At 42.9% G+C, this 25,150-nt stretch overlaps 2 protein-coding genes across 10 annotated transcripts in view; both read left to right on the forward strand.

Annotated features, from left to right (window-relative positions):
• The window catches only part of prex1 (phosphatidylinositol-3,4,5-trisphosphate-dependent Rac exchange factor 1), a 92,644-nt gene extending 71,073 nt beyond the window's left edge, over positions 1–21,571 (forward strand). The window contains exons 18-40 of the mRNA XM_061767663.1: positions 1,243–1,391; positions 1,467–1,552; positions 3,403–3,542; positions 4,625–4,769; positions 5,802–5,977; positions 6,107–6,268; positions 6,545–6,755; positions 7,990–8,257; positions 8,760–8,978; positions 11,625–11,713; positions 12,329–12,411; positions 13,428–13,518; positions 13,619–13,747; positions 13,869–13,910; positions 14,324–14,541; positions 15,395–15,497; positions 16,396–16,539; positions 17,517–17,631; positions 18,045–18,111; positions 18,876–19,051; positions 19,160–19,262; positions 19,635–19,702; positions 19,784–21,571. Coding sequence (XP_061623647.1) covers positions 1,243–1,391; positions 1,467–1,552; positions 3,403–3,542; positions 4,625–4,769; positions 5,802–5,977; positions 6,107–6,268; positions 6,545–6,755; positions 7,990–8,257; positions 8,760–8,978; positions 11,625–11,713; positions 12,329–12,411; positions 13,428–13,518; positions 13,619–13,747; positions 13,869–13,910; positions 14,324–14,541; positions 15,395–15,497; positions 16,396–16,539; positions 17,517–17,631; positions 18,045–18,111; positions 18,876–19,051; positions 19,160–19,262; positions 19,635–19,702; positions 19,784–19,826 — 3,027 coding nt within the window. The 3' untranslated portion in view covers positions 19,827–21,571. The remainder of the gene's footprint in view (positions 1–1,242; positions 1,392–1,466; positions 1,553–3,402; positions 3,543–4,624; positions 4,770–5,801; positions 5,978–6,106; positions 6,269–6,544; positions 6,756–7,989; positions 8,258–8,759; positions 8,979–11,624; positions 11,714–12,328; positions 12,412–13,427; positions 13,519–13,618; positions 13,748–13,868; positions 13,911–14,323; positions 14,542–15,394; positions 15,498–16,395; positions 16,540–17,516; positions 17,632–18,044; positions 18,112–18,875; positions 19,052–19,159; positions 19,263–19,634; positions 19,703–19,783) is intronic.
• A 141-nt stretch (positions 21,572–21,712) lies between these two features.
• Positions 21,713–25,150, forward strand: part of kcnq2a (potassium voltage-gated channel, KQT-like subfamily, member 2a) — a 30,938-nt gene continuing 27,500 nt past the window's right edge. For all 9 annotated transcript variants that reach the window (XR_009787742.1, XR_009787743.1, XM_061767729.1 and 6 more), the window contains exon 1: positions 21,713–23,651. Coding sequence is in view for 7 of the 9 variants with exons in the window: in XM_061767729.1 (XP_061623713.1) it covers positions 23,080–23,651 (572 nt within the window). In the remaining 2 variants the exon portion in view is untranslated. The remainder of the gene's footprint in view (positions 23,652–25,150) is intronic.

Consider the following 25,150-nt stretch of genomic DNA (forward strand, 5'->3'; position numbering starts at 1 on the left):
TCCTCAGTTTCCCCAACCTCCCCACAATAACACCATTGGTAGTTGTGACACAGCCTGTGTGCCAGCTCATTGAATGCGGCTCAGCTGATTCCCATGGGGCTCTCAAAAGGGGTTCACACACACACACACGCATGCGCACACGCGTACGCACACATGCACAAGCACATACAAACCCATGCACAGCCCTTTGACGATGATACTATGACATCAAGTCAGGCAAACTCCTCTCTGCTCCTCCCGGTCATTCATCCATCCCAGGCCGTTATCCAGATTCAGGGCCCCAGCTCAGCCAAGACCACCCCTCCGGATGTGTGTCCAGGACACTGGACTCACGCTGGATCCCCTCAGAGCGCACACACCGTTCTCACAACGTGACTGCATTTCATGTCCCGTTGCAGGTCATCGTGTAGTGTGAATGTTATTAATAGCCAGTTAGGTAACGCTTGTATCTGACAAAAGCGAGCAAAGCATGTGACAAGGTGTCACACCATTGTGATGTTGTATTTAATAATCGAATACTAATTATTTTATAAAGTATTGCACGATTAGATCAATTTGCATTACTTGGTGGTGGATGGTAGTTCATTCAGCTGATGTCATTTTGCAACAAAAGTAACTTTTCATACACAGCAGGTTTAAGACTATGCTCTTCATTATTGAATCGGAAACTAAGAGTCTGCCTCGACTTGTTGGTGTGAGAAAGTTGAAGCGGGAATACTTGGGTATTTCCCCGCTTCAAGGTAAAAGAAAAGTATATACAGTGCAAAAGGTTTCACATTATATCCCAAACTTACTATGGCGGTGTGCTTGGTCATGGTGAGGTTGACGTATTGTACTCATCATAGGTGAGTCGCTTTCATGAGCCGCAAGGAAGTTGTGTGCGTCCTAGTTCCAACTGTGTTGCCAAAGGCGAACGGCTTGCCCAAAATAAAAAAAATAAAAAATAAAAAATGTGACTTGACTGTTGCAAAAATAACATTAACAAAGATACATTATTTGGAGTAAATTACTTTAGGGGGGACCAATTAATTGAAATTTAAGTGAAAACACCTTGGATGCACTTATTGGTTGATCTTGGCATCAAAACCTTACAGTGCATTAAAACGGTTAACGCTAGCGCTAACAGGTAATACGCAAACTCAATGCAGTCCTGTCGTGACACTCTTACTATCAGACTGCAGGCATGGTGGGATGGTGTGACCTATTATTGACCAGATCATCCATGTCCATCTGTCCGTCCAGATGGCAGGTCTGCAGGTGGGCAGGAAGATCCACACCATCAACGAGGACCTGTTGTTCCTCAGGCCTTTCTCCGAGGTGGAAGCCATGATCAACCAGGCCTTCTGCGCACGACGCTCCCTGCGGCTGCTCGTCGCCACCAAGGCCAAGGAGTAAGTGACTGCACACGTACACATGCAACATATACACGTGAGGTGCACTGGTCCGACTGGGTATTTCTCCTCCAGGATTGTGAAGGTCCCTGACAACCCAGACAGCCTTTCCTTTAGACTATGCGGCTCCGCCCCCCCTCATGTCCACGCTGTAAGGAAAGGTGAGTGACCAATTCCATTGATTGAACTGCAGCATTATTACTATACATGAATGTCACTGTGACATGCAGTTTCTTGTGAAAACCCGATCACAGACTTCCATCAGGGATGGACATTCCTCATTTACTAATTTCACCAATGATATTTTTTGTCAGATTGTCAAATTATAGACCTTCGTAGATTCCGACCTCCTGCAAGTGCCTGAAGTTTGTCGTTGGGTTTCATATCATGCCCACTGAGAAATTAAGGAAATCACCTATACATCTCACAGTTTGCAATTTTAACAGAAGTTCCTTGGAAAACAGTGTTATTTCCCCCTCATCTAACACATTTTCTGTGTGTGTGATGAAGTAACCTGCGTTAAAAACGGTAATAAAGCTCACAAAACCCAGATAGTAATCAAAGCAAAATGTCCTTATGGTTTTGTTGATGCTCGTGTAGTTTTGCTCGTGAGCAGTGTGCAGCTGCAGAAGTGTAATTGAATTTACATTTACTGCACTCAGTTACAAGCCTCATATATTTTGCCAACAGGACCCTAATGTTTGGGGTATCTGTGCACGTTTACCCTGACAATGACGCCATCAGTGCTGCTAAGTGCTTTGAAAGCGTTTATGGTGTCAAAAAGACAAATAACTCTACTGAAGTCAAGGCAAAGATGAGGTAACTCGAGCCTTTAGCCACCTGTTCCATTCTGCCCTTAGTGAGCTTTTATTGGGATTTTATGACCACCTGTCACCCACACTGCATCCGGTCGAGGTTCAAATCCCTAAAAGGCCAAACTCTACTTCCCAGACACTTCTACTTTTGCCACTTTTAGGCATATTACGTCGACGTAACGCTGTTTAAAACTCTAATCGAACGTCTGTCACCTAATGTCCCTCTGTGCTGTCCAACACGGGGCCCAGTGGTGTTGTAGTTAGGTAACTGCTGTTACCCTGAGGGGGAAGTGATGCAAGTGATATTTTTAGATGGCAGAGCAACAGGTAATGGAGGTGTTGATTGGGCATCTGTTCTGTAAGGCCATTAGTGGCTTAGAATAGCATGTCGTGAGAAAAATGGATGTCTGTTTTCTTGCTGGAACAAGATAAAAAGGAAAGGTTATTGTCTGGTTATGTACACATTATCAGGATCAAATCTTTATTAATTGTACTGATGCTAGTAAAATACAAAAATAACAACACTTAATGATAAGTAATGAGATGTGTCGCAGATTTTCACTCTATGACATTAATTGTCGCACTTTTGTTATTAGTAAAAACAATGAAACAGACTAGCTTAATCTGGTTAACAAATGACAACATGTGCAGTATGGTGATGCTGGAGTTACTGCTTTGAATATAAATTTGTTTACTTCAAGTAACTTCTCCTCATTTTCTGCTTGTGGTCACACTGCTTGTTCAAGCTGTTCCATTCTTTTAACAAGAATTGTGGAAAAAGAAGATGAAGTTCTATCATTTTTGGTGCTTGGGGTTACAGACACTAAGGTCCTACAAAATAGAAAGTATCTCAAAAAGCAGCAGAGTTAATTCTTTGATGGTCACTGAGCTCAGGTCTTGCCAGATTTTCCTGACCTTTCCGGTGACGACATGTAGTCCAGATGTACTCCAAAGTTGTATGTATTTATTTTTCTCGAAAACCTTTGGAGGATTCAGACCGCTACAACCTCAGAGGCTCCTGACTAAATTAGATTGATCCTTCAACAATTGACACGTTTTTTTGTTTGCTTCATGCGGTCGCCGAACAAAGTTTCGGGTTACGCGTGACTACAATTTATTTATTTAAGCAATGCAATTCTGTCTCTCCGACTCTAACTGATCTTACCTTTGACCTCTCTCGTTGACACTCGACACAGGCTGGGAGGCGGCAGGGGCGGGGCTTCATCCCGGTCAGGTCATCCTGAAAGTCAACGGCAACAACGTCAACCGTAGCGACTACCAAGAGGTTCTGGAGCACTTTAGCGCGCAGCAGGCAAACCTCGAGCTTCCCCATGTGGTGAGAAGACAAAACAAACAAAAGCAAACACAATGGATCAATTCGCGTTGTAATAAGAGCGTGGCAGGGTCTAAAGGTTGACATGGCAACATACTTCTTCATAAAAACCCACATACGATGACATGAGTATTCAGCTATGTGGCATACCCAACTCCTACAAAACAAGAATGAACATTATTTATGCTACAATTGACACCTCTTTGTCATTCTCTTTGAACTAGGAAGAAGTATTTTAACAAACAAGCATATGGACAAAACACAACTGGAAACCCCGCACATCGCTTTTCACTCTTGTTAGCACCTTAGCCTTTTTTTATGTTTGGTATCTTTCCCTCTTTTCACATTCATCTGCAATCTCCAGAACTCATTCAAGTCACCACCATTGTTCTCGACGCCAGTTGTGGGCTGCGTGGTGTTTTCCCACATACCATTCGCTGTTCTGCAGTCCAAAATGTGCACAGTGCTGCGCACAAACCAGATATCGCACATTCAGTAACTTGTATCTTTCTGCAGGATTGTCAACCACTGTTGCTAAGAATGTTTGGGTTCAAATTTGTGTTTAGTTAAGTCATGTTCGAGTTCACAAGGTCACTCTTTATTGTGCACAGCCGACATCCTAACCTGCAACACTCTCGTCTGGGTAACGGGAAGTCAGCGGTGCCAGGCGGTTTTTCACAGGGCTGCAGACGGACTGGGACGTCTCCTCACTGTATTAAGTGCACTGCAGTGTTTTGTTTTCTTTCATAGTCCTCCCAGCCTACTGTTCTCTTTCCAAATCCTCTTCGCTCACAACACCCAATGAACAGGCTCAGCCAAAGTGCGTGAAGCCTCTTTGGATTGGTTTTGGAGCATCACTTGATATCAGGACGTTGTCCATGTGGTTGATTGCACTGCTGAGTTTGGGGTGGAGTATCAACTTCACCCTCAGTGGACCTTCTTAATTCTCTTCATTAAGTGGATATACGCACATACACTTTAATTACTGTAATTCTGAATGTAGATTAGGGAAAGTGTGACACACATAATGATCGATTCATTGTTAAATATTATATGAATTGGTGTACCTATGACTGCATCCTCAGTGTCAGTGGGTGTACCGTGCTTTTGAGGATGTGGAAGAGCTTCAAAGCCAGCGAGCTTCAGCTGAAAAGAAAGAAAGCCCATTCAGGCCTTACCCTGTCGAAAATGGCTCTGGCCACAGTGAGGAAAATGGCACCAATGGAACAGGTGAGACGGATTATGCGCACCCTTTTTTCCTCAGCATTTTTTTTTTTTTTTCTTTTTTTTTTTTTTTTTTTATAACTATTTGGAGTCTCATTTGTGGCCCAATCATTTCCATTTTGACATTTGAACTTTAGCTGCTTGATGTCTGATTGAAGATTGAGTAATAATGCAGCCATGATATGACATCATTGCTTCTGACATCATTTTCCATCTCGATTGCCAGAGGCTATTAACGTCTGTATTGAGTCTTTGGCAGGCTGTTAAAAAAGCCTTTTCAGCAGTTTGTTCTTAGACTGTGGCATTCTCTGCAGCGCGTTATCACGTCACATTCGGTGAATCTGTTAGTTAGCAGTTAGTTAATTGGCGAGATTACAGTGCACAAAACTAAATCCACCAACTGGATGGGTGGTGCATGGGCCAACGAATAAGCCTTGAAATCTCAGTCTAGGTCCACAGGAATGTGAAAATCAAGGAAGCTGTTTTGATTTCCCCCATCACCCCTTCCACCAAGACATTTTTGCTGCGTCTAGAAATGGGCACCCACTTAGTAATGCCCATTACTGCCACCTACAGGACTGGAGTGAAACAGACTTCGGCCATCACGCCAGAATTATTTTAGCGTTCCAGAAAATAGATGGTCAGACAGGTTTAGGAGCGTTCGAACTTGGCAGAGGTCTTCCTCCAAAGTGCCTTTTTTCGCCCTCAACTATAACTAACTGCATCAAAATGTGTTTTCTACGTCTTGTGCTTACTCAAGTAGTCACAATGATTAGGTTTTCCTCTTTTGATGCAGCTTCATGAACTATTTCAGTTAGTTTCAAGAGAACAACTGCAACATTGAAATAGTCTCTTGAGCGACAATTCAGCTACGCACTAAACGTTATTAAAATGCTCAATTCAATATATCTGTACAACACACAGATTGTCCCGAAATCTATGCATGGACAATCAGAATGTGGCGTGTTGCTTTTGCTGAAGGGCACAAACTAGTTGTTCCATGTGTTTCTTTCTCATTTCTTTTTCTGCGGCCCACAGATTATAGACTGGGAAGCCTTTCCGTGTCAGATGACACACCGCTGGTCAGTTTGACCGTGGATAATGTCCACCTGGAGCATGGGGTGCTCTATGAATACGTCAGCACTGCCGGGATCAAGAGCCACGTCCTGGAAAAGATAATGGAGCCTAAAGGCTGCTTTAGCCTCACTGCTAAGGTTGTAGATTGTAATTGGATCAACAATTATTTGGTGTAATTTATATGAATATGTTACCTATACTGTATATGTGGTTCACACATTAATGGTAGTACATTTCCTTCAACTCTCTACTGTCTACTCGTGCAGATTCTTGAGGCCTTTTCTAGTGATGACGGGCAGTTTGTAAGTAACTGCAGCCAGCTCATCTCCCGGAGCGACAGAGTGGTCACAATGCCGCAGTATGAGTTCAGGCACATCTGCGACACCAAGCTGGAGAGCATCCGATGGCGCATCAACAGCTACCAGCAGGTAGCGAATGGTCTCACTTCCTGGCCGTGGGTTTAACAGGGGTGTTGTTGATTGCTTGTTAGTCACGTTTAAAGATTTCCAATGTTTCATTATGCTCATGTGAATGTTACTGTGTGGATGTTGACTGTCATTTCAATCAATGAGTTGGTTTCTAAATTACGTTCGTTGTACTTTGTTCGAATGAAATGTTAACTGCCGTTCCCCTTTTCTGCTACAGTTATAATTAAGAACTGTAAGGACATTGGTAATTGTTGTGTTACCCATATTTTGTCACAGTTTTCCTCGGAACTTCGAAACACGGCCTGGCCCACCTTCAGGCAAGCGAGCAGCCGAACGCACCCGCTGAGCTGCACGGACTTTGTTCCTACCAACTTCCACGTCAACCTGATGCAGGTTTCCTACCCCAAAAGTGCTACCTCCGCCGGCAGGACTTTTAGTATCCGCTTTGGACGGAAGAACTCGCTGTTCGGTCTCGACCCGGATCAAGGTAGTGCCCTTTGGGTTAATAAATAACTGCACACGATGTTGGAAATGCAGGGCATTCAATCAGATTGTAGCTGTACTTGTCAAAATAATGCAGTACTTGGATATTTTCCTTTCAGTCCGTGATGGCACGGGTTAGTAAGAGCCGACTTAACAGCAGCTTAGCGATCACTCTGGCTAATTGACCTTTATGGCCATTAAAATCCCACAGCGCCAGGAATGGAATGCCATTAGTTCTCTACAGCAATTTCCCAAGAAGACCCGATGAGTAGTTTGCTGTTTGGATTCGGTTAGCCCTCGGCCATGCTCGTGCTATTGACATGAGAAGTAAATGACTGATGTCATTTGCTAACCTAAGAATGTGATGCCGCGACTGCAGAGGTCAAAGGGCAGAGAAAGGCATACATTTTGAGGGTACATGGGGGGGGGGGGAAGTCTCATACAGGCTTTGTAAAATTCTTCTTCTATTGTTAGAAGTACATTTCCTTTTAACTTCCTAAATAGTCAAATACTTGCATCCTCTCTCATGCAAGATGCAAATGCAATGCAGCTGTCTAGACAACATCTCTTGCATTGTTCCTCAGGCCCCGCTTGTACTCCCTCTGACATCTGCCTAGCAGTTGCACTGAGCAGATGTTCTCATTCATCTAAATAATGTAGGTTTTTAAAATACAATTTTAGGCACTGCGTAATGTCAGCGTTACTAATAATACGCACTCTGGGTCCCGAGCAGGAATTCTCAGGTTACTGCAGCTTTTTTGGTCTTGTAACTTAAGTAAACATTTGACTTAGCTCTGCATGTCAGCCGCGGGAGTGCATCTGAACAAGTTCCTCCTTAAATGGAAAGCAGGCAAAAGTGTTCATCCATTTAAACATCTGTTGTGGATCTCGATGTCAGACAGTCAAGTCTGTTTTTCACCCACCACAGCCCACAAGTTGTCTCTACTCTGCCCTACTTTACTCTACAACGCTTGATTCCACATCTTTACACATTAGCGCTCCATTGTATTGTATCCCCTACTAATTTACTCATTTAACATTGAGAAGCATGAGGCTAATCTTCTCACTTTTATTTCACTCTCCCCAAATGTACTCCAAGCTACTTCGCTCTACTGTGCATTAGCCTGTTTGACTCTTTTTGCGTCTGTTTTCATCTGTTGTATTTGTCTCCCGTTTCTTTTCTTCCCCTCAGCCCTTCTATACTCTGCATTGATCTACTGTACTCTTTTCACATCCAGCTCAACTGAACCCCATGTCACACACCCAGCATTGTGTGAGCAGCATGGGCGCTCCTTCTTGGAACTCTTTGGGCCTGGACGGGGAAGACGGAGAGGAGTCCTTGAATGGAGGCGAAAGTTTGATGGACAGCCGAGGTTACGGCGAAGGCGGCTTGAGCTTTTTGCTCAAGCAGGAGGACATGGAGACGCAGGACGCTTACCTTCACTTGTACAGCCGCCTGGATGTTGCTGTTCGAGAAATGAAGCAATATGTGGCTCAAATAGACGTGTAAGTAGGATAGAGTGAATGTCCTCTTCTTATCTTTCACTCAACAGGAAGTCTTGATTTATCTTATCAAAACATTGCTATAGGCGTTTATGTGTGTCTCGCCTCCACAATGATATTTAGAAAACTCTATAGAAAGAGTTGGGAGTTGTCAAGCCTATGTCATAATTTGGGCTTTTTTTTTTTTCTTTCATTGTGCTCTTTGCCTAGTGTAAGGCTGAGGATTGGAAAAAAAAAACAAACAACATTCCTCAGGCCCAAAATATTTATGTCCCAGGCCAGTGCATGAATAGAAGAGAGAAATGCATGCACATTGTGAGTCTGTCATTGTGAGGAAGGGGTGTAACATGCAATGTGGACGGAAATCTGGAATTGTGAGGGAGTCTTTGTTTTGTGACATAATGCAGTATACATTTTTAGAATTCTAAAATGACTCTTGTTTCTCAGATTCTTTTTTTTTTTTTAATATATATGTAACTGCATATGTCTTCTTTCATTCCTGTAGTCTTTTGTCATCCATCACCGAGCCCACACAGATCCCGACAGGTGGGGGGGAGGCTCCCGTCTATGGGACAGGCCAGCCCCCTTCTTTGGGCCCCTGTGAGGACAGCTGCGACCAGGACAAAGTGGAGCAAGGTGGCATTAAACGGGTTTGCTTCAAGGTGAACGAGGACGACCAGGAGGACTCGGGTCATGACACAATGAGCTACAGAGACTCCTACAGGTGACCAAATTTCAGTAGCTTCTAATGGCAACCTTTTTTTGTATTTAAAACTGAGCGAGTGCTGCCAATTCTGCAATGTTTTGCCTAATTTTGTGTTTGAGTTGTCAAGTGGAGACACAGGAAACCCTTGTCTCACACCTGGATTACACATGAGCAAGTGTTTAAACTCCTTGACTGACTTCACAAACCCATAATCCAGCTCATTTCCCCCCTTTGGAGCCTGGCAATTCACTCCAGATGTTGGCATTTCAATTTAAGATTGCAGGGCTAAAAATGACTTCAAAATGTTTTGGTCTGATCTGGTTATGTAATTTGCTTGTTGTGAGCTCACCCAAGATGTGTGTGTAAACGTGTGTGCGGTGCCCCGCCGAGCCCCGCCCTCCACCGCTCACAAAGACGTAGTTATTGGTTGTTGGTGTGGTGGGACGGTCTATAATAGAGCCAAGCGTTTGGGGTGCGGCCTCCTGGCCCAGTCTCTCATTAAGGCTCAGCCACAGCGCGTGCAACTACCTCATCGCAAGAGGATGTGATGGAAAATATAGGCCGGGTTTTGTTTGTTTACTCACTAGTTTGACAATAAATTAAAAAGATAACCGTACGAGGATGCACAGGGGAATATATGAAGTAATCGTCTGAGAGCGGTCCTGTTAGAAATGAAAGAGACGAGCTTCAACTGGTTTGCGTCGACAGTAGAGTGATAATAAAATGTGACTCCAGGAATTTGTGCAGATATCATGATCGAGTAGTTTCTGTTGCAAACTGCCGTGCAATATTTTGTAACTCTCTTATGTGAGGGAGAGTCATCAAGAAGAGTAGGAGTGAGTTTGAGGCATGTCATTTCTTTTTCCATCAATTAGTTTTGTTTTTCATTGGTCTCCAGCTACTTTTGACATTTTCTCTAAAATGATATGGTCTTTAGGATTAAAGGTGTCATATTTTACCAAAGCAACATTTTCTGTTGTTTTGGAGGTAATATTGGCTTTATGACGTCTCGGTAAACAAGGGAAATATGAATTAAAATCATCCACGCATTCCCGAATTTCAGACGTTTTTCAGCCAAGAGGCCTGAAATCGGGTCGTTCGAATTTCTCGAGCCTATCTACGTCACCAGCGAAGATCTCCGCCTTCCCTCTCCGCTCCCGAGCCAGCGCTGTCAACATAAAAAAAACACGTGCTCTCACAAGTGGGTCTTCTACACGCAGGCAACCGATCAGAGGAAAGGGGGGCGGCCTTAGCCAAATATAGAGAAAGCGGATACAAAACTGGGTCAAACAGAAGTAGCTGTCAGAGGGGCCTTTTCCGGACACTACAAAAAAATGTGTTTTTAAAAAAAAAAATGAAATTGACACTTTTTTACTAAGTACATTTTAGAGAGTCACTCTATGTCTAAATAGCCAAAATGTGGGACCTTTTAACTCAAATTATACAGTGGCATCATCAACTGGTGGGCTTGCTTGCATATTACAGTTTTTAGTCATTCTACTCTAATGAATAAAATACACTGCCATCCAGTATAGTATTGAATTTCACCCCGTCTCTGTAGTGATAAACATCTTGAGTATACTGTAAATATTTATATTCTTATGGAATTCCATCACCCTGTGAATATTGCCTTCATAACTTAAGCTTTTGCGTGTACATATTTCTATCATACTGCTACATATGATTCTACGCAGTCCGCATTTTGTTGCCCAACACCTCAACGCATTCTGTATTTTGTTGCCCCATACCTGTGACGTGCACTCGGACTAAAGTTGAATCTATAAAAAACGTTTTAAATCCAAGTTGGGCATGGGGATGTGAAATACTTCATACTATATTCACTTCAGCATACACAAACACACTGATTACAATGGGTGCACCATGGGTGCTTGCTTGCTTGTATGAGTGCGCATTGAATAAAAATCGAGCGGTGAACTTGAGCCAAACAGACGACAGATTGCTACGTTAACACTATCCTGCCCAACGCCACCCAGTAGACACACACACACACACACACACGCGCGCACACATTAAGAACCACAAAATAGTCAGGTGATAACTCGCCATCGCTCCCCTACTGTGTTATCCATCCAGGAGGAAGGCAAAGGCTGTCTTGTCGTGAGGTTGCGTAGTAAACTCGCTGCTAGGCCATCCGTCATTCTGCACTCAGTGAATCATTTGCGGCGCCTCTAAGCCAATCAACTGCGCTCCAGTAAAATTGCCGTATGATTTACGACGCATAAATTGGCTGTCTCCTCCCGCAAATCCCGTCGAATCATGTCGACCTATGCATATAAATACCGAGCTTCAAATAAGGCAAAGGGTGCTTGCTGCACATATACTGTATTGTAGTTTAGCTCAGTTTTCCATATTTAAGTAATACAAGCTGATGCTGCTACACTTTAATGAAAGTCTCTTTTGTTATTGCTACAGTGAGAAGCATTTAATTCCCTTTGATATAATATATAATAATAATATATATATATATATATATATATATAATAATAATTCCCTGTAAATAAAAGGTTATTTGACATTATAATGACAAGCTAAAGCTTAGCAAACTTCCTCTGTGGTTGCAGAGCAGAAAGATGCGCTTTGCCACATTTGAACCGTGTGCTCTTGTTGTTGTTGTTTTTTTTTTTTTATGTGCTTTTACATCAGTGAATGCAACAGCAACCGAGATTCTGTCCTGTCCTACACAAGTGTGAGGAGTAACAGCTCTTACCTGGGAAGTGACGAAATGGGATCAGGTAACAAAAACACTTTTTATTTTGTTGTCCAAAATGCCACACTCTCGCAGTCTTTTTATCTCCAGTGACACACTTTCAGTCCTTTCTTTTTTTCTTTCTTTTTTTTTTTTTTTTTTACCTGGCTCCACGCCCCATTGGAGGCTTCCTGATCCAATGTGAGAGCCAACACAAGGGAAAATGTGTCACTGCATCTAACGACTAACATTAACACAAACAAACATGCCTGCGAAAACAAACATTTCTGCCCTTAGGTGCAGTTCTTCTGTGTGCAAATGGAAAACATGAACAAAAACAGTACTTATTCACTTTATGTATTCATTTGAAAGTGTATGATCACGACCCCCACCATGAAGCTATACCATTCACATGACATCACACTTTAAAGATACAGTATTTAATAAGTGACCACAGTCATCCTAAAAAAAATAATAACATTTTTTTGTTTTTTAAATGCTACTTTGTTAAAGTTTGCTCCAGGGCTCCCCTTCATAGGAACGCACACTAACACAATGTGAGACATATACCTATTTCATATACAATACTTGCACACTGCACTGGATTAAATATGCAGGTTAGCAATGTTGGGGAAAATGACAATTGTGTTCTGCTTGCTAGGGGATGAGCTACCTTGCGACATGAGGATCCCCTCAGACAAACAGGACAAGCTCCACGGCTGTCTTGAGCATCTTTTCAACCAGGTACGTTCACGTTTAAATCAATGGACCATTTATTTTTTTTTTTTTTTTTTTTTACATTTAAGTTCACTTTTTACTTAATACGCATTTTAATGGAAGAATTTTTTTTACGAACATTTAAAAAAAAAACAATTGTTTTTGTTCTTTAAGAACAGTGTTAATGTTCCAACTGCATAATGTTACAGTAACTTAAAAATAATAATGAACTTTTTCGGACTAAAACTGCTGCATCACTTTTGATGAACACTTAGGCCTACAACATTGCTGTTGGTTTTAATGTTGGTCATTTGGTGGTACTTTGAGAGCAGAGTGGGTTTTTTTTTTTTTGGGCGGCACTTGCTGTGAAAAGTTTGAGAACCACTGCAGTACTCAATTTAAGCAACCTTACCAGTTGTAATACATCCATACAAAATCATTTGATTGACAATGAACAATATTAATACAATGAATAAGATGGATGATGCTCAGAATATAGACACAGTGTGTATAGATAGTAAAATAAGCTAGTAACAGCAAAATTTGTTGTTTGCATTGACCCCATCCGTGAGGAGGAGTGGGCTTCTTAATAATAATCATAAATAAAAAAACACACAATTTAATGTTTAGAAGGGATTCACTTTGAAATGATCGGTTGCAAAAGGAATAAAAAACATGGCCGTGGTTATTTTTTTTGACGTGGACCTGAACTAGTGTGAAACAATATCCAGGTGAATTCCCCACCTAAAAGTACTCCATAAGTCCGGACCATGACGCCCTGTTTATGGGGTTTTTTTGTATGTGGAAAAATGGGGAGGGTTTCAAAATAAGTTCTTCATATCGTCCTTATCCATTTGGCACCCTTCCCTTTGTGTACTTATCTCGGTGGTATACTGTAGTACCAAAAGAGTGGAGCTTGACAAATGCGGTGTCAATTTGACACCGCAAAAAAAGCCCTTCAGTCGGGAGTTAATGCGGCAAATTTGTTTGGATTCCTGCATGAGTGTGTGTTTATTTTAAGTTTTTTTGTGTGTTGCACACAGGTTGACTCCATCACCTGCCTCCTCAAAGGAAGTGTCATGACCAAGGCTTGTGAGGAGACCAAGCACTTTTACTCCGACCACAGCCAACCAGGTTCCTATTTGCTTATGTGTGAACGTGCGAGAGCGTGTGTTTTGAATCGCGTGCCCGGCCGCAGAGACACACTCGCATATTGCTGCTTTCATGTGAACAGAGTTTCGCCAGACAGAAGACTGGACGGTTCGTTATCGTAATGTCATCCACAAGAAAATCCAGGAGGACCCTTGGAACCTTCCCAGCTCTATTAAAACGCTGGTGGAGAGCCTGCAGAGATTTGTGGATGGTTTGTTAAATACAAAGACATTCACACAGCACATATGACAGTATTCACTGCAATCATATATACGTACTGTATATATTTCTGTTTTCATCACTACATACTGTTTTCCATCATTTTTTTGCAGATGGAAAGAATCAGCTTCTCTTGGCCCTGCTTAAATGCACAGGTAGTGCAACACATCATTGCTTTTAATGTGATGGCCGATAAAACTAAAAACCCAAAACTGTGTGAAAATTTCCCATAATTTGACTCTCGCGATTTTTAAATGAATACCTCTCTGACAGTGTGAATGAAAACGCTGCATTTTTCCCAGGAGACTTTAGGATGCACGTCGAGTACTGAATCTCAAATGTAGATTGTGCAGGTGTACCTAACATTGTGGCTGTTCACAGTATGCATGTATAACTGTACTTTCTGTAAAATGTTAGTGAGTCTCTTTTTGAACCACGTGAAGCCCTTTATGAGGCCTCTCTGTGAGAAGTGCTTTATTAGTAACATTTATAAAGCAGTGCAGAAACTGGATGGATGGACGGACTCAATCACACTTTTCAATCAGGATTTCCATCTTTCTTTTGCCAGACACATCTCTGCAGCTTCGACGCGATGTCATCTTCTGCCAGGCCGCCACGGCTGCCGTCTGCACGCTGGCCGAGCAGCTGCTGGCCGCGTTACGATGCCGGTTCAACAACGCCGGCGAGTACCAGGAGGACAGCAAGGAGACCAGCCGTAAATGGCTGGAGCAAATATCTGCCATCGGCGTGCTGCTGCACTTGCAGTCCTCGCTCGCGCCGCATGTGGTGAGGACAACTGTGGCAAACCCGCACACATTTCCTAATTCAGTGATGTACAGAAAAAACTCCGAAGTCAAATGCCAATTTGGAGATCCAGCAAAATGTTCTTTTTCCTCCACAAATCCCGCAATACCTAGAAAACGCCACCAATGGACTGTAATGCACTTTTCTGGTCCCTCTGCATTGCTTATGATTATTATTAATCTGTCAGGTATCTTCAAAGGGTGAGCAGTTTTACCTCACTTTAGTGGAATTAGAGCGAAACCCCATGCCGCGAATCGTTGACCCACTCTCCAACCCCTTAAAGGGGTTCGTAATTGACAGGAAAACACTTCAAAAAGGAGACTGGTTTTCTCTTTGGATTGATTTGCTGTGGTCCGTATCAGTGCAAACAAAGAATAATGTACGCAATCATGAACCCGCGTTACCTAAATGACTGTGTTCAGTCGAAGGAAATGATTCAACACAAGCAAACCGCTTGCACATATTAGTGACATCACACATGGGCAAACAAATGCGCACCGCCACTTGAAACGAATGCTAATTCAATTCAACTTTTTTGCATTTACACGCAATAATACATGTTGCCACAGTAACAACAACACCAAGATGTTGCAAAAGTAATATTTGTATGACTTCAGCCTGAACACAAAATCAGCGAACACATTTTTTTTTTTTTTTAGCAAATAATGGAGGATCAAAAAAAATCTACAAATTCACCAATGATGAACCACGACTATGCGGGGCTTCTCTGTACATTACAATACAAAACATTGCCTGGACAGTTCATTCATGTTTTGTCTGTCCTGCCGGTGCATCTTCTCAACCTGCCCTCTCCTCCCCCCCCCCCCCCCTGCAGAAAGAGGAGCGGACCATGCTAGAAGACACCAAGGCGGCTCTGTCAGACTTGGACAAAGTCACAGTGTTCTTCAGGCAACTGGACGATGAATGTCTCATTGCAAGTAAGCTACAAAGATGTGTTTTACCTCAAAACAAATAACCAGAAGAATGACCACAACATATTTATGTCTGAACAGCAACACTGTGCTTAAGAAAATACATTTGAAAAAACTGTATTAAAATAATCATTACATTCAGAGGTATTGCACCTGAAGGTTGCAGGGAAATGTCACCTAAATGTTTAAAAAACAAACATTTCTAAATGATTAAATGCGTATGTATTGTCCTTGCTAGTGGTACTTGTACCACACTTTGAGAATTCGTTCGAAAGATTTGCTTTGAACAATTGTTGGAAATCTCTTAAAAAGCAATCCCTACTTTGTTTCTGTAGACGTTACTGTTCACTGTAGTGAACCCTCAAGTACCCTCGTAACACACTTGCTGTGTCCTTTTATTCTGTTTATTATATTTCATCCAATTGGAGCTCAAAATGCTTGTCTTGAATTGATGGAATTTTGTGGCAAAGAATTCAAACAAAAATAATAATTTAGTTTCCTGTTCACAATTTGTGTGTGTTATATACACACACACACACACATATATAACACGATTTAAAGTCACATTAGGAGGCTCACCTTCAAAATGTAATCGTCACACTGGCCTATAACCATGAAATAGGCACAATAGCCAACTTACATTGATTGGTGGTGACATGACGTGACTGCCCACTGGTCGCCCAACTCCTGGATGTCACTGGGCAGCTCAAGTTCTTCTATAGGGGGCGAAATACTGAAAAACAGCTTCGCGATCATTTGTGTTTTTCATGTTGGCCTTGCATAAAAAAAAAAATCCAGTGTCTAAATGGTAGCTGCCTAGCACATTTAGCAATCGCAACATGTTTCCTGCATGTCTTGTTAACTGCTCTTTTGTGTGTGCGTGTGTGTGTTGTGTTTTTTGCAGACTCACCCGTGCGCTACCAGGTGGAGGGCAGCCGACAGGCCCTGAAGGTGACGCTCTACCTGGATAGCAGGCACTTCAGTGAGCTACCCGGTCGGCTACAAAACGGAGGCAACCTCAAACTCCACACTGTGCTCTTCACCAGAGGTATGCACGGGGGGGGGCGCGGTTGGCCAATCGTTTATCGGAACCCGATTGCTCTGTTGAACAACTAACTCAGGTTGTAGTTCTCTGCAAATTAGTTATCAGCTGCCAAAGTATAGTGTACATGTCTGTTCAAGTTGAGGTTTTAAACACCTGACCAGAAAAACTAACTAAAGTCATTCGTAAGCATGCTGTTCTGATTGCTTTATTAATTTTAATCAGTATTTCACAGCGGTGTGCAGGAAGCGTCAATGAAAACGCCAGGTGGACAATTCTCAACTCTTGCCTTCATACATCGTTTGGGGCTCTTACCTGCTCTCATTACACACTTAAGTGCTTTTATTCAATTTGCCTGAAGCCATCTGCGTACCCACCTTTACGTTGCGCCTCGACTTCAAAAGTGCGCTCCACTCCGCCAGTGTCAGGCCAGCCCAGTGTGAATACTTCGCTTCATGCATCACGGAGCGGAGTGCCAAAAAGTCATTAATTTTCCACAGGCGATCGCCAGTTGGAACACGTATCCAACGAAAGAGCTCATGTGTTGTTCATATGTTTGGTTGTTAGAATTGTGCAACGTGCAGCACAGACTCACCTTTGTGAGACTTGGAGGATCTACATCGCCCCCTACCGGAAAACAAACGTTGCTGCAGCTGGTCAGGCTAAGCGTCCTGTGATCTGCTTTGGCTGGTGACATCCTTGCATAGCTATTAGCGATGTACTGTCATTTCTTATAGCGGTACTAGATTTAGGGTTTGAGTACATCAATTATCACTAAGATACATCTGCAAATTTAAATTAAACCATGTAACATAAAGTAAAAATAAGATCACATTGCTTGAGATGATGAATGACTTAAGGAATGAATTACTTGGGTGCAGTTGCAGTCGTGGATAAATTGTGCGTTTTGGTTTGAATTATGGCTTTATAGTAAAACAACATTGGATTGTGTGGCTCTGACTCGGCCCTGTCGTGTTTCGCAGCACTGGAGCGCCCGGAGGCCGTGTCCCAGCAGGACTACATCGCCATGGAGGAGTTGCAGCAGCGCACCAATGCGGTCTCTTTGGAGAAGGTCAAGGCCTACTACCGCAAACTCAGGTACTGAGGACACGCTCCGTTTCCGATACGTAACCCAATCAACTTGAGTTTCGTTGCTTCCGAGTGTCACGTGCAATTAGGTAATGTTGTATTCGGGATTGCTGGGAATCCCGAGAACCGACATCAAAGCGTTCCACGCCAACAAAAGCGCATGGTGGACAGACATGATAAGCCAGTATTTCCTTTGTCTGTGAAGAGGCTATTTGAATGTCGGCAGTCTTGACCAACTTAATATTTTGCATGTTTCTCCTATCATTGAGTCAATTTCTGACTTCCCAGTTTTCTGGATTGCAGCACCGCGACATATGTATCTGTGAATATGTGTGCGCGAATATGCAGGGCTTCACCGAAGCGTACATTTTCAAACAAAAACTACTGTGAAGCTGACGCAATAATATTTGATGTCACAACAGGGCCTTCTATTTGGAGAAGTCAAATCTGCCCACAGACTCAAACACCACCGCTATGAAGATTGATCAGGTAAATACTCGCTTATTATCAATATACTGAGTGTATTTTTCCTTGTTATTACTTGTATGACTCTTTTCCAATATCGCATCTTATGCTATTCCTGCACCCTAAGCCCAGTTGTGTGCAATGTTTTGACTGAATCTATAAATGCAAGCACAGATACTGGGCTTCGAAGTTAGAGATCTTCGACCGAGCATTGCAAAAGTAAGACCAAGTGGTGTCCTGTTGCCTTACTGGAACGCCATTAGCTTGTCAAGAACTCTCCATTAACTCCGACTAACATCCACACTTTAGCATCCTCTATCACCTCCATTTATACCTCAGCAGTGATTTAGATTTTAGAGCCCCCGCACTGATGACAGCACGTGTAGTTTCCAGTTATTATATTAAAATTCTCCAGTACGTAGTGCTAGCCTGTATGTAGTATCTTGTTGTATGCAGAGTTCCGATTGAATTTAAAGTGTGAGCCATTAATCGATGAGGAGCTGTGTCTGAGGACTTTTGTCCACATACGGTGGAACCTCTGGCCAAATGTAAAAAGAAAGAAGAAGTTCTATGCCAGTGCAAACAATGAACTTCTTGTGTTGTTTGTAAAGATTCTTGCATTAGATTGTGTCCACGTACCTCATTTATGCAATGTTTATGAATTCTTTAAAATCTACTGGTGACTGACAACCTCACTCGCTGTCTTCAATGACAACAACGCCCGACGCTATTTCACGAGTACGGCTGTGCCCGCCTGCCGGGAGTTGACCCTCTCTTTCACCTCACAGCTACTACGACCGCTCAACACGTTGGACGACCTTTGTCGACTGATGCAGTCTTACGTCAACGCGCGCCCCGGTGCCCACGGCCACCCTTCGGGAGTCAGCCTGCTGTGCGTGTCCTCCGAGCTGTGCAATCGCCTCGGAGCCTGCCACATCACCATGTGCGCCACGGGCATGCAGAGGTCGGCCTTGCGAACGCGGAGCAGCGACGTCATACTCCGCCGCCGTGAGGGAACGCCCGGACTTCACTTTTATCAATCCTGACTTCTATGTTCCCACGTTCTTTGCAGAAGTACCCTCAGTGTGACACTGGAACAGGCGATGATCCTTGCGAGGAACCACGGCCTCATGCCACGATGCATCATGCAGACCATGGACATTATGCGCAAACAGGTAACCCTTGGAGTAGTTCTTTAAATGAACAGGCCTTTATTGGAGGCAGACTTCAATAGTACACCCTAAATGCTATTTGTGGGGGATGGGGACCAAGCCATGCTACGAATAGTACATAGACTAGAGCTGTTGGTTCCCCGCAAATCATTGATAATTGATAGTGTAAACCTTAAATATAGCACAAACTATGACCCCCAAATCCCATTAATATCATTTCAAAGGGACGGTGTGTGTATGTCGCCAAAATACCAATTTTCGCATGATAATGAGAAAATGCTGTCACTCAGCAAAGCAAAAGCACGCACATGAAGAATTCTGTATCCACTGGTTTGTTTGGCGGTTAAAGCTCATGTTTTCTCTCCCTGCCACCAGGGGGCCAGAGTTGAGCTCTCAGCTAAAAATCTCAAGGTGATGGACCAGATGCCACCTTCAGCACCAAGGTACTGCGGAAACCCGTTCCTTAATGTGCGGCTTTTGCTTCGGTGCAATTCCCTCACTCTTATCTTTTGTCCTTTTAACAGACTCTTCAAGCTATGTTTGCCGCCCTCAGATGGAGAACTATAAAAACAAAACGTAGAACTCGGAGAGAACTTGCAAATGTGGGCGAGGCAGATATGAAACAATCAAGTGTCTCACCACTTTTCCGCCAAAAGGACACCGCTTATGGACAGAGCCTCATTCCCTACAGTGCTTCGCTGTCATGGATTCCACCAATATGAATCTTAACTTGACTGACGAGATCGGAAATATCTGGCTTCGCCTTTCGAGACCAATGCGACCTGAAGTTCCAAGATTTACCCGGGAGAGTTTTATTGGGAAGTGGCCCCCTATCCGCTTGAGCTGTGTGTCAGCACGGATCTCACAATAACTGGATTAACCAAACTAGCTGTAGCTACCATCTGAAACTCAAGAGGTTGTCCTTTTTTGTCTCGGACTGCAACTCCAGAGGTCTGTCTCTTTTATTAAGATTGGTGTTCCACAGGGCTCAGTGTTTGAACCCCAACTGAACAGTAGTCATGTATGATTGCTTGCTAGGTAGAAGCAGAAAGTCATGGCAGGGGGACGGAATGTATGGAATTTAGGGGCGGAGCGAACACAGTGCATGTGGTTACTGTGCAATTACTGTAGGCTTAGTGTGAGTACTGTATTGCGGCACTATATGAAGGATAGTTATTTATTGTGTCCGAAAAGGAGCATTTTTGTTGTTTGTTTTGTTTTTTTAATCCCTGACTCATACCATACCAGGTTTTAAAGAATTTACTAGCATTCCGGCTGGCGTATTGAACAGTATTTAAAGGACCAATGAAACTGCCAACTCTGCTAGTTTAGGGTGATCTATTTATGTGGGATTTTGACAGGAGGTCTTGCATTCATATTCAGGGATTCTAAGGGAGGGAAATTGACCATAATCAGGACAAACATGGCAAAACGACACAATGTTTTATCCAGTCGACAGATATTTAATCATTGATAAATTATTAATATATTCATAAAAAATGTACTACCTGAAGAAGGGTTACCTTCTGATGCTGATGTTTATTTTCACATTTTGAATGGTCATAAGACTGTAGGTATTAATATAGACTCAGTGAGGGCACGTGACAGTGTTAGCAAAAAAATTACTGTAAGAGTTGTTAGGTGGCGCTAAACAAAAAGGGATCGTCGTAACATTTCTTTGTACAAACAAATTGTAACAACGATGAGTGCAAATGTTAGCACATATCTTAATGCAGACGAATAACGACGTACGTTGAATTTGATCATTTTTATGTCTAAAATACGGTATGTCAAAGCTGTGCGTTTATTTAAAAAAAAAAAAAAAAAAAAAAAAAAAAAGTCGACACTTTGTCCACGACGAGTTTGTAACCTCACCGATCAGTGTTCTTCTGGCTATGAAAAAGGTTTGAATTGCATTTCAACAGTCTTGACATGCTGCATTCATTAGACGGATGGCTTCTTCTACACAAACTATTTATTCATTATTAAAAAGAAACCAGGACCCAAACCACATCCGATCCGGTCTCACCGCAGGCAACACGCAGGTCCTTAATTGCAGCGTCAGTTCATCTTCAATCTAAATTATTGGTTTATCAATGCTAGTGACTGCAGCATGTTGAATAAACAAGCATGTCATTGATGACACATTCATTGTATTTAGATTATTCTAATGTTTCTTACTGTGTATATATATATGGTATTTGCAATTTTATCTTGCTTGAAAATAACTGTACAAAGGATATTTGTTTCTAAAATTGTCACTGTAAATTCAATCTTAACAAGCTAGTAAATAAAATGTTCCAAGTATGACACTTCTTGTGTGTGGTCTGGTCAGGGAAATCTACTGAATCTAATCTTGTACGTCGTTATTATATAATCTTGCAGTGAATCCATTGTTTTCCTCTAAACAAGTCAAACTTTTGTCTATAACTATGATTAGTTTTATTTTCCAAGACAGATTCTTGCGTAAATGATGTATTGTGAGACTGTTGTTAAAATGTTGTGATAATATTGCAAATTGCGCTTGATTGCTTTTTGTGTTGTTGTTGTTTTTGTAATACATTACTGGCCTAGGTTGTGTATGGGGTAAGTAGTTGATACATTTATACAAAAAAGAAAAGAAAATCATCAACAACAACTCAGTATTTTGCTGAGTCGGGACAACAATAGGCAAGCATATCGTTATAGTTGCTTTCCATCGTATCTCTCTGTAGATGTTAACAGCATCTTCATTCCCTGGAGGATTCTCTTTGATCAAGGTCTATGGTTTTGAAATGTGCTTCTAAATACATTTGACTTGAAGTCATGAATTAGCATTCAAATCGCTCGCTAATTGTCTCTAGTCAGATTGTTGTCATCTCGTGTGTAGCGACAACAGTGCGAAGACTCAATGTGCTCCAGCTCAATCGAAAAAGTGTTAAGCAGCATTCCGCTGCGGGGTGTGCCTATGCAAATGTGGCTTTGTGTTACCGTGGTGACGAGTGCTAAACATTCATCCTGAAGGATAGCAGTGCAGCCATATACGTTTGAACTGGAGTCGGACACTTACTCCGAGAGAAGTAGGCTACATGTTTGTTAATATTTTCTGACTATTGGCCATCACACAAAATCCTTCCTCGCTGCTCGTTGTTTTAGTAGCAGTGGACAAGATCTGCCCTCGCCATCGGATACATCTGGAGCCATTTTGCAAGGAAGCGTGGGCAAATAATGACGTGCCAGCCGTATGCAACCCCCCCGTATGCAAAAACGAGCGTTCGCGCCAGGCGTGTGCACAGATAGAGACCCCAAGTGGTGCTCAAGTACCTGGTGTCTTGCTGCGGCAAATTTAGTCATTTGGATGATGTATATGTGCCTCTGACATTGCTTTCCACCCTGTCATTATGGCATAACTACCCATTTTAGAAACCCACTGAGGTTTTCAGTGACGCATTTTTGTCTTCGTTCGATGGAGGCTGAAACAGTGGATGGTTGCCTAATAAATATTTGAGTGGCAGCTTTGCAATTTGCATTCCTAACAACATGGCACCCACGTAATAGAATGAATTGGAAGTTTAATGTGAAATCTCAACCTTTTCAATGCAACTGCACCTCTCTCTCACACACACACACAGGTCAATGTGGGATGTTAAAGGGGTGTGTTGCAGTCCTCAAGTCATTTTTGTATTTTTATTTTATTTATTTTTTGCATTTGAGCTCTCCCACTGTTATTTGTTGTTTCGAATTCGCATTAAACTGATAGAAGAACAACAACAACAACAAAAAAAAGGACACATTCATTCCACTAAAAGGCAACATTGATCACCCGGGCAGCAGCTAATTGATGACTTGGCAAACTAACGCAAATTTGGTGCGCTTTATCCTGGCCGTTGTCTGCCAACAGCCGGAAGTAGATGGAGACGAGGTGAAAGTCAAACCGCAGATTGGAGACTGTGGACGCAGGATATTCCATTTGGACCGCATTGGCCGCAGCGCGCAGGCACCCGCCCACCGACAAGCCACCCACCCACCCACTCCCCACTCCTCACTCCTCACTCAGCCACGGCGATGCATTCCGACGCCACGGAGCGCTCCTCGCTCCAGTCGCCGCGGTCTTAGGATGGTGCAGAAATCCCTCAACGGCGGCGTTTACCCAAGTCAAGCCGCCGAGAGGAAGCACAAAGTGGGCTTCGTGGGTCTGGAGCCCGGCGGTCCCGAATCGAGCCGGGACGGAGCTCTGCTCATCGCGGGCGCCGAGAGCGGCATCAAGCGGGGCGGCAGCATCCTGTGCAGACCCAGGGCCAGCATCTCCGCCAGACCCCCCAAGAAGAACGCCAGTTACCGCAAATTGCAGAATTTCCTCTACAATGCGCTGGAAAGACCGCGGGGATGGGCGTTCATCTACCACGCGTATGTGTGAGTGATGCTTCTTCTTCTTCTTCTTCTTCTTCTTCTTGGCCTTTCACTTTGGGAGGAGGGGCAGACTTTTCTTTCGGCCTCATTTTATGCAATGTGAGGAGGGCTTCGTACACGATGTTTCCTTACTGATGATGGCGACGTTTTGTTAGGAGTCGAAAAGTTGATTTGCTGTTGTTGTTGCATCTGCCAAGTTGCCACCACTTCAGCTATTTGGATGGTCATTGTGCTGCTACCTTTTTTTTCGTTGCCACATTATTATTATTATTATTATTATTATTTAATCAGTGGTAGGATTTCAGTAGATTTTTTTCAGGTATCTACAGTCCCCTCCAAATGCATTGGAACGGCAAGGTCAATTCCTTTTGGCTTTGTTGTATTATGAAGACGTTTAGGTTTCGGATCAAAAGATGAATATGAGACCAAAATTCAGTATTCCAGCTTTAATTTCATGGTATTTACATGTAGGTGTGTTAAACAACCCACCCTTTGTTTGAAGCCACCCACTTCTCAACTGAGCAAAAGTATTGGAACAGACATTATGAAATGAACTTAAAGGTACATTGAATATTTGGTGGCATAACCCTTACTTGCGATAACTGCGTCAACTCACTGACTTCAGCAGACCGTTGCCGTCTTCGTTTGAAATGCTTTTCCAGGCCTTTACTGCATCCTCTTCCACTTGTTTGTTTCTGGGGATTTCTCCCTCTCTACTTCAAGAGGTAAAATGCATGCCCTATTGGGTTAAGGTCTGGTGATTGGCTTGGCCAGTCTCAGACCTTCCATTCCCCCCCCGATGGAGTCATTTGTTGTCCTTTCCTGTAAATTGCCAGACAAAATGGTTTTGTAGACATCAGAATTAATTCCACTGCTGCCATCGTGAGTTACATCATCAATAAAGACGAGTGAGCCCGTTCCAGAAGCAACCATGCCATGACATTACCTCCACCATGAGCGTGTGTGTTTTGGACCATAAGTAGATCCTTTCTTTCTCCATACCTTGGCCTTTCCATCACTTTGGTAGAGGTTAATCTTGGTCTCATCAGTCCCAGATGTTGTGGCCCATCTCTGTACTTCTTGGCGTTCCGATTCTATTTGCTGATGAGTAGTTTGCATCTTGTGGTATGGCCTGTATATTTCCTCTCTCGAAGTCTTCATCGAACAGTGGATTGTGATACCTTCACCCCTGCCCTGTGGGCGTTGGCAGTGATGTCACTGACTGCTGTTGTTGGGTGTTTTCTTCCCACAATGTTTCTGTCATCAACTGTTGTTGATGCCCTTGGCCAACCTGTTTGATGTCTGTTGCTCAGTACACCAGTAGTTTTTCTTTTTCAGGACATTCCAAATTGTTGTACTGGCTATGCCCAATGTTTGCGCAATGGCTCTGAGCGATTTTCACTCTTCTCTCAGCTTCAAAATGGATTGCTTTTCTCCCATAGACTCGCTCTCTGGATTTCATGTTTGCTTAACAGCAAATGCAGTTTTCGCAGATGAAGCCC

The sequence above is a fragment of the Phyllopteryx taeniolatus genome, chromosome 1 (assembly GCF_024500385.1).
Source record: "Phyllopteryx taeniolatus isolate TA_2022b chromosome 1, UOR_Ptae_1.2, whole genome shotgun sequence".
In the NCBI taxonomy this organism is placed as follows: Eukaryota; Metazoa; Chordata; class Actinopteri; order Syngnathiformes; family Syngnathidae; genus Phyllopteryx; species Phyllopteryx taeniolatus.